The sequence below is a fragment of the Mustelus asterias genome, chromosome 12, assembly GCF_964213995.1.
Source record: "Mustelus asterias chromosome 12, sMusAst1.hap1.1, whole genome shotgun sequence".
NCBI lineage: Eukaryota > Metazoa > Chordata > Chondrichthyes > Carcharhiniformes > Triakidae > Mustelus > Mustelus asterias.
Window position 1 is genome coordinate 44,620,976 of NC_135812.1, and position 17,092 is coordinate 44,638,067.

At 45.1% G+C, this 17,092-nt stretch overlaps 1 protein-coding gene across 1 annotated transcript in view; it reads right to left on the bottom strand.

Annotated features, from left to right (window-relative positions):
* Nucleotides 1-456: 456 nt before the first annotated feature.
* Nucleotides 457-17,092, bottom strand: part of LOC144501413 (cytochrome P450 2J6-like) — a 43,776-nt gene continuing 27,140 nt past the window's right edge. The window contains exons 6-9 of the mRNA XM_078225140.1: nucleotides 12,678-12,819; nucleotides 5,085-5,272; nucleotides 4,449-4,590; nucleotides 457-1,706 (exon numbers count right to left, since the gene is read on the bottom strand). Coding sequence (XP_078081266.1) covers nucleotides 1,525-1,706; nucleotides 4,449-4,590; nucleotides 5,085-5,272; nucleotides 12,678-12,819 — 654 coding nt within the window. The 3' untranslated portion in view covers nucleotides 457-1,524. The remainder of the gene's footprint in view (nucleotides 1,707-4,448; nucleotides 4,591-5,084; nucleotides 5,273-12,677; nucleotides 12,820-17,092) is intronic.

A 17,092-nucleotide genomic window follows, 5' to 3' on the forward strand; every position in this document is an offset into this window, starting at 1 on the left:
TACTGCTCAGCCGACACAGCTTTGCAGTCGCAGCCCCTGGCAAGCTGCAAGAGCTCATTGGCGTAATCCTCCATGGTTTCGCCCGACTGCCGACGTCGTGTAGCGAGGAGGTAACGAGCGTGGATCTCATTGGGAGGTTTCGTGTAGCGCTTTTTTAAAAGCTCGAGGGCCCGCGGGTAAGTGGTGGCCGCACGGATCGCGAGGTAGACAGTGTCGCTTACCCTCGCATGGAGGACCCGGAGTCTGTCGTCATCTGTGATGACCGCTGCGGAGGCTGCCAGGTAGTCCTCAAAACACTTCAGCCAGTGGTCGAAGGTGTTAGAGGCGCCCACCGCACGTGGATCCAGCGTCAGACGCTCTGGCTTTAAGATTTGTTCCATACTCTCCTTTCCGTCGAGAGCTTAGTGTGAGGCAATAAAATTGATGCACGTCAATTGAACTCAAGGCACGAAGCTTCGGTAACAGAAGGTTTTTATTGCCTAACAATGGAACTACTAGAACGTAAGTACACCATCCCAGACTGACGAGGTCCCGCCCGAGCAGGGGGTCTTATACCTCTCCCAGGAGGCGGAGCCCGACTGGGATGTGCCACAACAGTAACAACCACAGGTGTATTAATCCCACCCTAGCCCAACAACAACATTAGAACAATCCCACAGTGTGAACACCCTCGCCCAACAACAACATTAGAACAACCCCACAGTGGGAACCAACGATGGTTCAGCACACACTGGCAGAATTACTTCAGATTTTCAACATTTTTCTTTATTTAACTAAATACATGTTGGGGACATAATTACAACATTGGTACACTGATCCATTGTAGCTATAGGCAGAACATACTGCACTCACTAGAGAAAGCAAAAAATGAGAGAATAATTAATGTGACCTTGAGAATAATTGTTCCAAAATAAAGTGATTAAAACATTTTTATTTTTTCTTAAATGCGTAGTACGTGTAAAACAATTGATTAAGTGACTGACACAAGATTGTACAAATTTATATCTGTAAATTAATGAGCACTTGGACAGAGACGGAGGAGAAACGGTGATTATTCAAACAGACATGGGCAGTTGTTCAATGGGGTGAAATTGGAATTTGGCGATAGGACAAAACAGGTGATTGATGTTGGGCAACTGATTTACAATGGGGAGGTTTGTGATTCACTAATGTTCATATTTCACTATGACTCAAGGTCAACTTATCCCCATTGTTGCATAGCAACTAATCAGTGCAGAATATCTGTGCAACTTGTACTGAGAATTCTTGCTCATTGGGATTTCAGTGCGTTCCGGTGACATTAACAGGAAAAGACTTGAATTATACCTCTTTGGCTGGTGGTCTTGGCTGGAGCAGAATTTAGACCTCAGAAGCAAATGTGCTCCATATACATACTAGGCATGTTCACTCCATAACAAGATATATCTGTTAGAATTTCATATACAAGAGGACAGAAAAACACTTGTTGAATAGATCAGTTTCAATCTGAAGAAGGTGCATCACTTCCCCACTCCTGAGCACACCTTATCTGAGTTTAGCACACAGTCGATAAGGAAGTGGACTCAGGGTAATTCCGTATTTGGCTTCCGTGTACTTTGGTTTTAGTTCATTTTCCGGGAGATGGAATGTGAAATGTTGGAGCATGGACGTGAAGAACAGGAAGAGTTCAGTCTTTGCCAGCTGCTCCCCCAGGCACACACGATGACCTGCTAGGCGAGGAGAGAGAGTAGTTAGAGAGCACAGGAGAAAGGCCGGAAGGTCACTGCGGGGTCACACGGATTGAACAGCAACTGGTTCCCTCACAGTCCTAAATACCTAATGGCACCCTGGCAGCATCCCCCAGCATCTAATATATGAATTAGGAGCAGGAGTAGGCCCTTTGGCCCATGGCACCTACTCCACCATTCAAGAAGATTATGGCTGATCTGATTGTGGCCTCAACTCCACATTCCCGACTATCCCCAATGATTTTTGACTCCCTCATTAATCAAGAATCTATCTACCTTAAAAATATTCAATTACCCAGAGAGCAGTGGGTTAGGGTCAAAGAGTTCCAAATATTCATGACCCACTCAGACAAAAAAATCTCCTCATCTCAATTTTAAATGGAAAACTTTTTATTTTTAAACTGTATCTCCGAGTTCTAGTTTCTCCCACAAGGGGAAACAGCCTTTCAGCATCAACCTTGTCAGCTTCCCTCAATATGTTCTGTTTCAATAAAATCTCTCAACCTCTAAACTGCAATGGATGCAAGCTCACCATGACCAACTTGGAACACTCCTCATCCCAGGGATCAGTGGATTGAACCTTCTCTGATATGTTTCTAACACCTGTATATCCTTTCTTAAGGAAAGAAAGCTGTACACAATCTCATTAATGCTCTGTACAACTGTAGCAAAACATTCCTATTTTTATATTCCATTCCCCTGTATTAAAGTCTTGTTATTAGTGTCACAAGTGGGCGTACATTAACACTTGCAACAAAATTACTGTGAAAATCCCCTAGTCGCCACACTCCGACACCTGTTTGGGTACACTGAGGGAGAATTTAGCATGGCCAATGCACCTAACCAACTCGTCTTTCGGACTGTGGGATGAAACTGGAGCACCCGGAGGAAACCCACACAAACATAGGGAGAACGTGCAAACTCCACACAGACAGTGACCCAGGACGGGAATTGAACCCTGGTCCCTGGCGCTGTGAGACAGCAGTGCTAACCACTTTGCCACCGTGCCGCCAACATTTAATTTGTATTCCTAACTGCTTGCTGTACCTAGATACAAACTTCTCCTGATTCATGTACCGGGACATCCAGATCCCTCTGTACCTCAGAGTTCTGCAGTCTTTGAGCATTTAAGTAATATGCTGTTTTTCTATTCTTTCTGTCAAAGTGGGCAAGTTCACATTTTCCCACATTGAACTTTGTCAAATGTTTGCCCACCTACTTAACGTATCTATATTCTTTTGCAGGCTTTTTATGTCCTTTTCGTAAGTTACTTTCCTAACTTTCTTTGTGTTGTCAGCTAAGTTAACAACCATTCGTTTGATCCCTTCATCCAAGTCATTGATATAGATTGTTGAGGCCCCAGCACTTGATCCCTGTGGTGCTCCACTTGTCACATCTTGTCAACCTAAAAACGACCCAGTTATGCCTACTTTCGGTTTCCAGTTAGATAACCCATCCTCTGTCCATGTGAACATGTTACTCCCTACACCAAGCACTCTTGCGTAGGGGCCTTTGATGACCTAGTCAAATATGGAAATTAATTACAGCAAATACACGTGTTCCCCTTTATCCTGCTGGAAGGCATCAGCATTGACAGGAAAGATCTTTGATTCATTAGGAATATTTATTAGAATCAGATAGTGACGATCAGTTATAAGAATGAACTCGGTGATTGGAAAGCAATCAAAAAAGGGGTCAGACAAGGCTGCATTCTCTCACCAGATTCTGAACAGTAAATGTATTCCTAGAAGAATTGAAGGCATGGATGGTATAAAGGTAGGAGGGCGAGTCATCAACAAGAGCCATTATGCCCATGACACTGTACTTCGAGCAAGAAATGAATACTTGCAAAAATTAATTGATATGGTTGTAAAGTGTTAAAGATGGACTTAGACTCAACTGGAAGAACATGCACATAACAATAATGATAACAAGAATAAATGGAAGCAAATTAGAACACATGAATAAATTCAACTAATTAGGAAGCACAGTAACATCTAATGCCAAAAGCAGTACTGAAATCTGAAAAGGACTGGACAGGCCTAAAGTGTTTTTACAAAATTTAGCAACATTATAAGAAACTTCAGCTTGAGTCTTGAAATGAGAATCCATGTACAAAAATGTTCTATCTGGTTAGTAATAAATTATGGATGTGAAACTTGAAACATCAGGAAAGAGGATGAAAAGAAAACAGCTTCAAAATGTGCTTAGGAAAGATCCTAAGGGTAAGTTGGGTGGAGAAAAGAGCTACCAAAGAACTATTGAATGAGGCAGAAGAACAAGAGAACTCAAAAAAAATCAAAAGAAGACAAATGGAGTTCTTCAGGTCTGTGCAGAAGTGTTGAAATGCCTAAGCACCCTTGGAAGAAATAATGGATGAAGAATAAGAGGCAGACAGTGAAGGAGGCAGCTAGCCAACATCAATGACTTGCTTAACCTGAACACCAAGAATCAGGTTATCCACTTCTGCTATGATCGGAAAGTTTGGGAGACCTCGATGCCACTCGGCACAGCACTTTGAAGATGGTAAAAATAACTCTTTAGAAACTGGGTTAACCCTAGGGGCTTTGAGAGCTGATATTAATTTAGATTGCAATTTCTGAAATGTTTGATGACGAGGAAGAGACACTGAACGCTGCACAGAGATGTGGTTGGACATCCATTACTAATCCACAGTTGTATATTCCAGTACATTTAATGATTCCTCAAATCCTACATTACCTGCAGAGAATGGGATGAAGGCTTCCGGTTTCACAAACTTCCCCTTGGCGTTGAGGAAGTGACCCGGATTAAACTGATGTGGCGTTGACCAAACTTTCTCATCAAACATGGCGGAGGTAAGATTTGGAATGATCGTTGTTCCCTGGAAGTTATGAGAATATATTTGTAACTGACCATGAGAGCAATAAGGAGGAGCCCGATACTTATATTCGGTGAGTGGATTAGTGAGGTCCATAATCCCCGGTCCCAGATTTTTGTTCCACCTCTTATGGACAGATAGTGTTCAAACCACCCACCATGAGATTAAGACCACTGCTTAGTTTCCGGAACACTCAGATATATGTTTCCAGCCCAGAAATGTTTACAGATTCACAACGATACACCAAAAAACCTCTTAACACCATCACATCTACCTGTTCCCTACAGACCATGAGCAATGCCATGGAAGATCTATTAGGATGACTAGAAGCACCATGACTTCTCGCATCAGGAGCTGGCCATCTACCCTAATAACAGTATTGATTTTTGAGAAACTCAGACCTTTAAACAATAGGAAGCAGTTCTGATCACTCAGAATCTCCACCTTTCCTATTATTAAGGCTTCAGTACAACAGTCAATGTTTATAGAGACTGTACCTTAGGGATTGTGTATCCCATAACCTCCGTATCCCTGAATGTTTGATGAGGAAGTGAAATTGGAGCAATATTCCCTAAGCGTTGGGTTTCATGGATAACAGCATTAGTGTACGGCATTTCCTCACGGTCCTCCAGTGTTGGCTTTCTCTCCTTCCCAACTACTCTGTCAATCTCTTCATGGACTTTAGCTACAGAAACAAAAGAACAAATTATGATTGTTCATTGAAAGAAAGAAATTGTACCTTACAGCTTTTGCAACCTGGAGATATCCCCAAGAGAGAGACCCCCCAGCAATAAAATACTTTTTGAAGTGTAGAACTCAGTTTGTGCACAGCAAGGTCCGACAAACATCAATGAAATGATTAGCAGATAATCTGTCTCAGTGTTAAGTCCCAGATCAGAAACTTCAAGGTATTTTATGAAGTTAGCCTGGAATCTAACTTTTACATTTGATTTTGGCACGAGGATGAACATATAAGATGTTTCACTCCTGGTATGATTGAAGTGACACACTAGGAAGCTTTTATCAAAACAAATTTTATTTAAGAACAGTTAGAATATAACAAAAAGAATTAGCATAACATTTACCAATCAAAATACTTAAACATGGCAAAATATAATATAAAATTATATTTGTTCCACTGGAGCAAGCAAAGAGAGGGGGAGTGATTTGTGGCAGGAGTGCTTGTGAGAGATTTATTTATTTATTTATTTAGTCAGTGTGGTTTTTTTTGCCTTTATTTTTCGAGTAGTATTTTTCTTTTCTTAATTTTAAACTGAAAACCGGAAGTGGGCTGCTAAGGAGTCTGGGAAGGGTTTTTTTAAGCGCGCGAAGTATAAAAAGTAGGCTGCAGTATACAGCGGGCAGTGTCGGGAGCGGGCAGTGGAGTGAGCAGGGAGCCGAGTGAGAGCTATAAGGGCTTTGGCTCACAGGGCTTCGGGGGACAGTGCAAGCAGGGCTGAGTTTTAATTCTTGTTTACTTTTCTCTGTGTACCTTGGTATAAAGGGTCAAATATGAGTGTGAAACCAGTGTGTTGTTCCCAGTGTAGGATGTGGGAGGTCCTGGAGGCACCTGGCCTCCTGGACATCCACATCTGTGAGGGGTGTGTCGAGCTGCGGTTCCTGAGGTACCGTCTTAAGGAGCTGGAACTGCAGCTTGAGGATCTTAGGCTGTTAAGGGAGAATGAGGAGGTGATAGACAAGAGCTATCATCAGGTGGTCACACAAGGGCCACGGGTGGAGGCCAAGTGGGTGACGGCCAGGAAGGGTAAAGCTCCGGTGATTGAGAGCACCCCGGTGGATGTGCCCCTACACAACAAGTACTCCTGCCTGAGTACTGCTGGGAGGGACAGCCCGCCTGGGGGAAGCAGCAGTGGCTGTGTCTCCGGAGTGGAGTCCGGCCCTGTAACTCAGAGGGCTAAGGAAAAGAGGAGGAAGGCAGTGTTAATCGGCGACTCGACAGTAAGGGGTTCGGGCAGGCATTTTTGCGGAGGCAGTCAGGCGTCTCGGATGGTGGTCTGCCTCCCTGGGGCCAGGATCCAGGATGTTGCTGGTCGACTCCCAGAAATCCTGAGGGGGGAGGGAGGGGAGCCAGAGGTAGCAGTACATATTGGTACCGCTGATGTGGGAAGGAAGGGGGAAGGGTTCATGAAAAGAGAGCATAGAGAATTAGGGAGACAGCTGAGAAGGAGGAAAGCAAAGGTAGTAATCTCAGGATTGCTGCCTGTGCCACGGGAAGGTGAGGGCAGGAATGGAGTGAGGTGGAGGATGAATGTGTGGCTGAGGGGCTGGTGCAGGGGGCAGGGATTCAGGTTCCTGGACCATTGGGACCTCTTTAGGGGCAGGTGTGACCTGTACGCAAAAAACAGGTGGCACTTGAATGGCAGGGGGACCAATATCCTGGCGGGAAGGTTGGCTAAGGTTACTGGGAAGAGAAACTAGATAGGTTGGGGGGAGGGGACCAAGACGAGGTGACTGGGAGCGAGGAAGTTAGCTCGCAAACAGAGAGGGGTTATAGACAGTGCAAGAGGGAGGATGGACGGGAGATAGAGAAGGGGAGAGCTCAGACCAAAGGATTGAGATGTGTTTACTTTAATGCCAGGAGTGTAGTGAATAAAGGGGATGAGCTCAGAGCGTGGATCGATGCCTGGAAGTGTGATGTGGTGGCCATTACGGAGGCTTGGATGTCTCAGGGATAGGACTGGATACTCCAGGTGCCGGGATTCAGATGTTTCAGGAAGGACAGGGAGGGAGGCAAGAGAGGGGGTGGAGTGGCACTGCTGATCAGGGATAGTGTCACAGCTATAGAGAAGGTGTATGCTGTGGAGGGATTGTCTACAGAGTCTCTGTGAGTGGAAGTTCGGAGTGGGAAGGGGTCGATCATATTGCTGGGAGTTCTCTATAGGCCGCCCAATAGTAACAGGGAGGTGGAGGAGCAGATAGGGAAACAGATCCTGGAGAGTTGCAATAATAGCAGAGTTGTTGTGATGGGAGACTTCAATTTCCCAAACATAGATTGGAATATCCCAAGGGTAAGGGGATTGGATGGGGAGGAGTTCATTAGGTGTGTTCAGGAGGGCTTCCTGACACAGCATGTGGACAAGCCTACAAGAGGAGACACTGTACTTGATCTGATACTGACCAATGAACCTGGACAGGTGTCAGATCTCTCAGTGGGAGAGTATCTTGGGGATAGCGATCATAACTCTCTCTCCTTTATGCTTGCATTGGAAAAAGAGAGGATCAGGCAAGCTAGGAAAGCGTTTATATGGAGTAAGGGGAAATATGAAGACATAAGGCAGCTAATTAGAGGAGTAAATTGGAAGGAGGTATTCTCGGGGAAATGTACTGAAGAGAGGTGGCAGTTTTTCAAGGAATGTCTGTCTAGAGTTCTACAGGACAATGTTCCAAGCAGACAGGGAGGAGTTGGTAGGTTAAAGGAACCGTGGTGCACGAAAGCTGTGCGGGACCTAGTCGAGAAGAAAAGGAAAGCGTACAAAAGGTTCAGAGAGCTTGGCGAAGATAGGGATCTAGTTGAGTATACAGCTTGTAGGAAGGGACTAAAGAAGGAAATTAGGAGAGCCAGAAGGGGTCACGAGAAGGCCTTGGCAGGTGAAATTAATGAAAACCCTAAGGCGTTCTATAAATATGTGAAGAGTAAAAGGATGAGACGTGAAGGAATAAAGCCTATAAAAGGTGAAGGCGGGAAAGTCTGTACGGAACCAGTAGAAATGGCAGAGGTGCTTAATGAGTATTTTGCCTCGGTTTTCACAGAGGAGAAGGACCTGGGTGGATGTACTGCGGGCTTGCGGTGGACTGAAAAGATTGAGTATGTGGACTTTAACAAAGAGGTTGTGCTGGAATCTTTGAATGGCATCAAGATAGATAAGTCGCCGGGTCCGGATGGGATGTACCCTAGGTTACTGTGGGAGACAAGGGAAGAGATTGCAGAGCCTCTGGCGATGATCTTTGCGTCGTCGATGGAGACGGGAGAGGTGCTGGAGGATTGGAGGATTGCGGATGTGGTTCCTATTTTCAGGAAGGTGAATAGGGATAGCCCAAGAAATTACCAACCGGTGAGTCTAACCTCAGTGGTTGGTAAGCTGATGGAGAAGATCCTGAGAGACAAGATTTATGAGCATTTAGAGAGGTTTAGTATGCTCAAGAATACTCAGCATGGTTTTGTCAAAGGCAGATCGTGCCTTACAAGCCTGGTGGAGTTCTTCGAAAATGTGACTAAACACATTGACAAACGGAAAGCGGTAGATGTGGTTTATATGGATTTTAGCAAGGCGTTCGATAAGGTCCCCAATGCAAGGCTTCTAGAAAAAGTGAGAGGGCATGGGATCCAAGGGGCTGCTGCCCTGTGGATCCAGAACTGGCTTGCCCAAAGTGCTCAGCGCCGACAACTGCCAGTTTCCAGATGCAATTTTACATCTCATCTGCTTCATCGTGGACCACAATATCTTCACCTTCAACAACCAGTTCTTCATCCAGACACACGGAACAGCCACGGGGACCAAATTCGCACCTCAATATGCCAACATCTTCATGCACAGGTTCGAACAAGACTTCTTCACCGCACGGGACCTTCAACAGATGCTATACACTAGATACATCGATGACATTTTCTTCCTTTGGACTCATGGTGAACAATCACTGAAACAACTCTATGATGACATCAACAAGTTCCATCCCACCATCAGACTCACCATGGACTACTCTCCGGAATCGGTTGCATTCTTGGACACACGCATCTCCATTAAGGACGGTCACCTCAGCACCTCACTGTACCGCAAGCCCACGGATAACCTCACGATGCTCCACTTCTCCAGCTTCCACCCTAAACACGTTAAAGAAGCCATCCCCTACGGACAAGCCCTCCGTATACACAGGATCTGCTCAGATGAGGAGGATCGCAACAGACACCTCCAGACGCTGAAAGATGCCCTCTTAAGAACAGGATATAGCGCTCGACTCATTGATCAACAGTTCCAACGCGCCACAGCGAAAAACCGCACCGACCTCCTCAGAAGTCAAACACGGGACACAGTGGACAGAGTACCCTTCGTCGTCCAGTACTTCCCCGGAGCGGAGAAACTACGGCATCTCCTCCGGAGCCTTCAACATGTCATTGATGAAGACGAACATCTCGCCAAGGCCATTCCCACACCCCCACTTCTTGCCTTCAAACAACCTCAAACAGACCAGCAAACTACCCAGCCTTCAGGAGAACAGTGACCACGACACCACACAACCCTGCCACAGCAACCTCTGCAAGACGTGCCGGATCATCGACACAGATGCCATCATCTCACGTGAGAACACCATCCACCAGGTACACGGTACATACTCTTGCAACTCGGCCAACATTGTCTACCTGATACGCTGCAGGAAAGGATGTCCCGAGGCATGGTACATTGGGGAAACTATGCAGACGCTGCGACAACGGATGAATGAACACCGCTTGACAATCACCAGGCAAGACTGTTCTCTTCCTGTTGGGGAGCACTTCAGCGGTCACGGGCATTCGGCCTCTGATATTCGGGTAAGCGTTCTCCAAGGCGGCCTTCACGACACACGACGGCGCAGAGTCGCTGAGCAGAAACTGATAGCCAAGTTCCGCACACACGAGGACAGCTTCAATCGGGATATTGGGTTCATGTCACACTATTTGTAACCCCCACAGCTTGCCTGGACCTGCAGAGTTTCACTGGCTGTCTTGTCTGGAGACAATACACATCTTTTTAGCCTGTCTTGATGCTCTCTCCACTCATGTTGTTTGTATCTTAAAGACTTGATTAGCTGTAAGTATTCGCATTCCAACCATTATTCATGTAAATTGAGTCTGTCTTTATATGCCCTGTTTGTGAACAGACTTCCCACTCACCTGAAGAAGGAGCTTGAAGCTCCGAAAGCTTGTGTAGCTTTTGCTACCAAATAAACCTGTTGGACTTTAACCTGGTGTTGTTAAACTTCTTACTGTGTTTCCCCAAAGGAGGCAGAGAGTGTGTAGAGATGGGTTTTTTTCTAAATGGAGGTCAGTCACCAGTGGTGTGCCCCAGGGATCTGTCCTGGGACCATTGCTGTTTGTCATTTTCATAAATGACCTGGATGAGGAAGTGGAGGGATGGGTTGGTAAGTTTGCCGACGACACGAAGGTTGGTGGGGTTGTGGATAGTCTGGAGGGATGTCAGAAGTTACAGAGGGACATAGATAGGATGCAAGAATGGGCAGAGAAGTGGCAGATGGACTTCAACGCAGATAAATGTGTAGTGGTCCATTTTGGCAGGTCAAATAGGATGAAGGAGTACAATATAAAGGGAAAGACTCTTAGTACTGCAGAGGATCAGAAGGACCATAGGACTCTAAAATCGGCCCCGCAGGTGGAGGAGGTAGTTAAGAAGGCGTATGGTGTGCTGGCCTTTATCAATCGAGGGATTGAGTTTAGGAGTCCGGGGATAATGATGCAGCTATATAAGACCCTCGTCAGACCCCACTTGGAGTACTGTGCTCAGTTCTGGTCACCTCATTACAGGAAGGATGTGGAAAAGATTGAAAGGGTGCAGAGGCGATTTACAAGGATGTTGCCTGGATTGAGTGGCATGCCTTATGAGGATAGGCTGAGGGAGCTTGGTCTTTTCTCCTTGGAGAGACGTAGGATGAGAGGAGACCTAATAGAGGTATATAAGATGTTGAGAGGCATAGGCCGGGTGGACTCTGAGGCTTTTTCCCAGGGTGGAAATGGCTGCTACAAGAGGACACAGGTTTAAGGTGCTGGGGGGTAGGCACAGGGGAAATGTTAGGGGGAAGTTTTTCACACAGAGGGTGGTGGGCGAGTGGAATCGGCTGCCATCAGTGGTGGTGGAGGCAAACTCAATAGGGTCTTTTAAGAGACTCCTGGATGAGTACATGGGACTTAATAGGATGGAGGGTTATAGGTAGGCCTAAAAGGTAGGGATATGTTCGGCACAACTTGTGGGGCCAAAGGGCCTGTTTTGTGCTGTAGTTTTTTTAATATTTCTATGTTTCTATAATCCTTAACAACTAGCTATCTCTGTCGTACCAATTTAAAGAAATACCCCCTAGATATACATTCTTCTGCAGAATTAGTTAGCTGGATGCTGGATTTTCAGCCTTTTACCTCTTCTGGACAGAGATCGAAACAACAATTTTCAGAGAAGGACATACCATCAAAACAGCAAAACTTAAGAGAAGTAAACTTAGGCACTGGCAGTTCCCAGTCTCCAGATTTCAGAGACAGAAAGGGATACCTCTCACATTGCAACTTCCAAAACAACAACTCTTAGATAAAGATCCATTCTCATACAGCAGAATCTCTGAGAAAGAAACTTATCTTGTGGCAGATTCCAGTCTCCAACTTCAGAGAGGGGAACAGAGAGATGCTACTCTCCTACAACTGAGATTGTGGGTCAACCCACAACACATGGACTGCAGTAATTCAAGAAAGCAGCTCACCACCACCTTCTTGAGGGCAACTAGGGATGGGCAATAAATGCTGGACAGCCAGCGACGCCTACGTCCCAAAAATGAATTTTAAAAATCACTAAGCTGGAATTCTCTAGAAGCTTAGCTGTACCCAGTCATATGACCATGTCTTTCAATCATCCCAATTAAACCCCACTCTGCAAAATCCCAGGAGAACAAAAACAGCATTTGTTCAGATTAAACAATCATGCTGCTGCAGTAACAATGTAGGATACCGGTTGTAGACAGAACAGTTCCAATAAAATGGAAGGGACTGTTAGAAGCACCCTGCACAGAAACATGACTAAAATACATTTCTCAAAGGCTCAGCATCATCACACTTAGTGAGTAGTAAATGGAGGATTGCAAACCTATCTTACTGATCATTGGATCATTCCGGTCAGTGCTGAGGGCAGAAAATAGTTCTTCCACTGTTTCCAAATGCATTTCCTAACCCTCTTCCCTTCCCTCCTGTATCTGTTACTGGTGCTCACAGCCCCCAATCCTCCATCTCAGTTCACACTAGCAGGTCCCTCCTTCCCTCTCCTAGAATCCATAATGGCCTCCATACCCCTGTCAGGTATTTGAGTCCAATTTATACTTACACTGCAGCTCTGGATGTAGCATCATGTAAAGCAATGCCCAGCGTAGGGTGGTGGAGGTGGTCTCTGTACCAGCGGAAAAGAGATTCAAAACTGTCCCCATCATTTTGGATTCCAGGAAACTTGTCTTGGGGACATGTTTCATCTAAAGTGCAGGTTTAAAAAGTCATCAGTGATAATTTATATAATATGGAATGAACCTGCAGTGAAGGAGTCCATTCAGGCCATCATATGTTTTGCCAGTTGTTTGGCAGCATTCTTGAACAAGTCACATTTCCTGCTTTTTGCGCAGAGCCCCAAAAATGTTTTCCCTTAAGCTATTTATCCAGTTCCATTTTGAAAGTAACTATTGGGCAGAATTTAGTCGTTCCCTGCCGGTAGTTTTGCTAGCAGTGGGAGGTGGGGAGGGTTCATTAAATAACCCTGGTGGCCTTCCAACACCATTCCGACCTGTCCACAGATTTAGTGGTGGGCAAGTCATGGTTAGTGAGGCCTTGGGTGGCCTGCCCACGCTTGTCCCATTTGAGGTCCTTATGTGGTCAGTTAATGGCTGAGGGGTAGCCAGCATTGGTGAGGACGTGTTCCTCACTGACTCGTTGGGTTTTGTATTTATTCTTTCATGGGAAGTGGGCATCACTCGCTTGTCCAGTAGTTGTTGCCTATCCTGAATTGCTCATGAAAAGGGCAGGAAACCCACCATCCATTGAATTCTGTTCACTGAATCTGTTTCAAGCAATGTATAAGATGAGGAGAATTTATTTTTACTAAGAGCATTATGAACCTTTGGAATTCTCTGCCCTAGAGGACTGTAAGAGCCCAATCATTGAGTACGTTTAACCTAGAGATTGACAGATTCCTAAATACCAATGAGCTAGAACAATCTATACCCATCCCATTCGGAGACTTGGAAGAAATCCCAGGACCCGCCAGCTCCCGCTCTCCATCTCCGGCCGTTGGAAGCTTAGAGTTTGAAATGGATAGGGCAGATTTAGCTGCGTCGACTCCCTTGCCATCTGATGAAGAGGGTGAACTCGTGCTTCGGTGCTCAAGATGAAAGAGGCGAGTTCCGGTCCGCTACTTCCGACGCAGAGCTGGAGGAACTGGACTCGGCATTGAAACGCCGCAAGAGGTTCGCAAGGCGAACAACTTGCCAAGGTTCCTCAGACCTAGAGGGGCAGGGATGTAATGACTTTAGTGAGGTCCACAAGTGGGCCTGTTAGATTATGAGCACCCTGATTGAGACAGTTAATGCTCTCCAATCTGGCAGCCCTGCAGAGATATATAATGTGGAGTGTGCGTGTTACCAGCACTCAGGATGTTTACTTTGTATTGGGAAGTGCCTGCATTACTAACAATTGTAAATAAAGCTGGATCTGGGGAAGGGACTCCAGCCTTGTGGGAGTCATTTTAGTTATGTATTATAACATGTGCACTGCTACTTGCACAGTTTTCCCCAAGTTTATTCAACATTTTCTGTGAGATTGCCCTGACCTTTGGTTTAAGAGGTATGACAAGTCCCTCCAGTGCCTCCCTGTCTTACTACACTGCTCAGTGTGCCACTGAGAACTAGAAATTTAATCAGTGGGGAGTTGTAGCTTGGTGGTAATGTTAGTGGAGTAGTGAGCTAGAGTTAATAGTTAAGAGACACACCTTCAAATCCCACCCAATTCAATTGAATTCAATTATTTAATTAAACCTGGAATAATAATCAACGACTGCACTATTGTAAAAAACCCCCTTCATTCATTAAGGCTCTTTAGAGAAGGTGGCTGTGGTCTTCACAGGGTTGACTTTAGGAGACCGTAGAGGTTCAACAAAAACTAATAGTTTTATTCAGGAGATGTTAACATTACAGGCTGTGATGTTACACTGCGCAGTTGCCTGCACAAATGACCAGTGAAGCATTCTCTTAAAGTGCCTCTGTTCTGCTACAAGGCTGCTGGTAAGGAGTAACTAAAAGTACTATAAATACACAACATTTCCTCCCCCTTAAAATCATTTGTTTTATTCAACTTTTGCTTTTTGCAACTTTTGCCAGAAGCTTGTTTATTTTTCCTGTGCGTTCAGTGTGGTCCTTCCATGATTTGTGCAGTCTTTTCACTAACACTCTGCTGCTGAGTGTCCAGTTTTAGCACATCTATAGCAAGTGCGAATCTGTGTTCCCATTCAAGTCTCAGCCAACATTATGGGCAGGATTTTCCAATCGCGCTTGCCCCAAAACCGGAAGCCCTGTCCGAGGCCAACAAACCTTTCCATGGCCCGCCCTCACCCGCTACAATTCCCGTGGTGGGTGGAACAAGAAAGTTCACCTCCTTGTGAATTCTTGTGTTGAAACTCAGCTGTTGAGCTTCTTTGGCTTCTAATTCCATCAATACAGCAACTTCCATGGCGTTCTTTAAAGTCAGGTTGCTTTCAGTTAACGACCGCTTTTGAATTGCCCTGTTTCGCAAACCACAGACTAATCTATCTCGGATGGTATGGTTTAATGCATCCCTGAATTTTCAGTGCTCAGCCAATTTTTTCAGTGCAACTACAAACTGTGCAATCGATTTCCCCTGCTTCTTGGGTGAGCTTATGAAACAGAAACCTTTCTGCAATGACTGGAGGTTTGGTGAATAGTGGCCCTGCAAAATTTCCACTACCTCTTCGTATGTTTTTGTGCCTGGCTTTTCTGGCTGTACCAGACTTCCATAATAAAATAAAATAGAAGCTTATTATCTAAATGGTGAGGGATTGCAGAGCTCTGAGGAGCAGAGGGATCTGGCTGGCCTAGTGCATGAATCACAAAAGTATACAGGGAAAGCTAACAGAAAGTTATCGTTTATTGTGAGGGGAATTGTTTACAAAAGTAGGGAGGTTTCACTTCCATTATAAAGGGCATTGGTGAGACCACATTTAGGGTACTGTGTACGGAATTGGTCTCCTTATTTAAGAAAAGATGTAAATATATAAAAAGCAGTTCAGAGAAGTTTTACTAGACTAATGCCTGGAATGGGTGGGTTGTCTTATGAGGAAAGGTTGGAGGGGTTAGGTTTGTATGAAATTGACTTTAGAAGAGTAAGAGGCAACTTGATTGAAACCTTTCAGATCCTGATGGGTATTGACTAACAGGCAGAGCAAAAGGACTAGACAGGCAATGTAGGAATCTCCTGTGGCCATTCTCCTGCAAAACAGTCGTACCACTTTGGCTAATATTGGTGGGCAGGGGTGGAATGGCCTCTCGAGGGAAAGCAGCAACAGCCAAATTTGTTTGCACCACAATTGGATCTGCTGCATGTGAGAGGAGGAGAAAGTGTGGGAATGCAATAGTTATAGAGGATTCAACTGTAAGGGGAATAGATAGGCATTTCTGTGCCTCCAATGAGACTCATGGATGATAAGTTGCTTTCCTGGTGCTAGGGTGAATGATATCTCAGTGCAACCACAGGACACCTGGAGGGCGAGGGAGAACAGCCAATGGTCGTGGTAAACATTGGTACAAATAACATAGGTTAAAAAAAAGGTCCTAAAAGGCAGTGATCTCAGGATTACAATCAGTGCCATGTGCTAATCAGAGCAGAAATACTAGGATATATCAGATGAATATGTGACTGAAGAGAGGGTGCAAGGGGAAGGGTTTCAGATTCCTGGGGCATTGGGACCCATTCTGGAAAGGTGAGACCAGTACAAACTGGATGGGTTGCACCTGGTCAGGACTGGGGCAAAAATGACAGTGAGATAAAAACCTATGTAAGGAATGAGACGTGGGGGGAGAAAAGGATCAGAACAAAAGACAAAGGGGAATAAGAAAAGTGATCAGCAGAGAAATCAAGGGCCAGAATCAAACAGGGCCACAGTGAAAACAATAGAACGGGACAAGGAATGTTAAAAAGACAAGGCTTTGTGCCTTAATGTGCAGAGCATTTGCAATAAAGTGGATGAATTAATCACGCAAATAGATGTAACAGGTATGATATAATTGGGATTACAGAGACATAGCTGCAGGGTGACTAGGGATGAGAGCTGAACATCCAGGGGCATTCAATATTTAGGAAGGACAGACAAAAAGAAAAAGGGGGTGAGGTTTTATTGCTGGCTGAAATGGAGATTAACACAATAGTGAGGAAAGATATTAGTCCTGACAATGTGGAATCTGTATGGATAGAGTTGAGAAACACCAAGGGGCAAAAAACGTTGGTGGGGGTTGTATAAAGACCCCCCAGACTGTAGTGGTGATGTTAGGGAATGACATTAAACTGGAAATTAGTGACGGATGTGATTAAGGAACATCTGTAATTATGGGTAACATTAATCTGCACATGGATTGGGCAAATCAAATTAGTCACAATACCATTCAAGAGCAATTCCTGGAACATGTACTGGATAGTTTTCTGGACCAATATCTTGAGGAACCAATTAGACAACAGGCCATCCTAGAC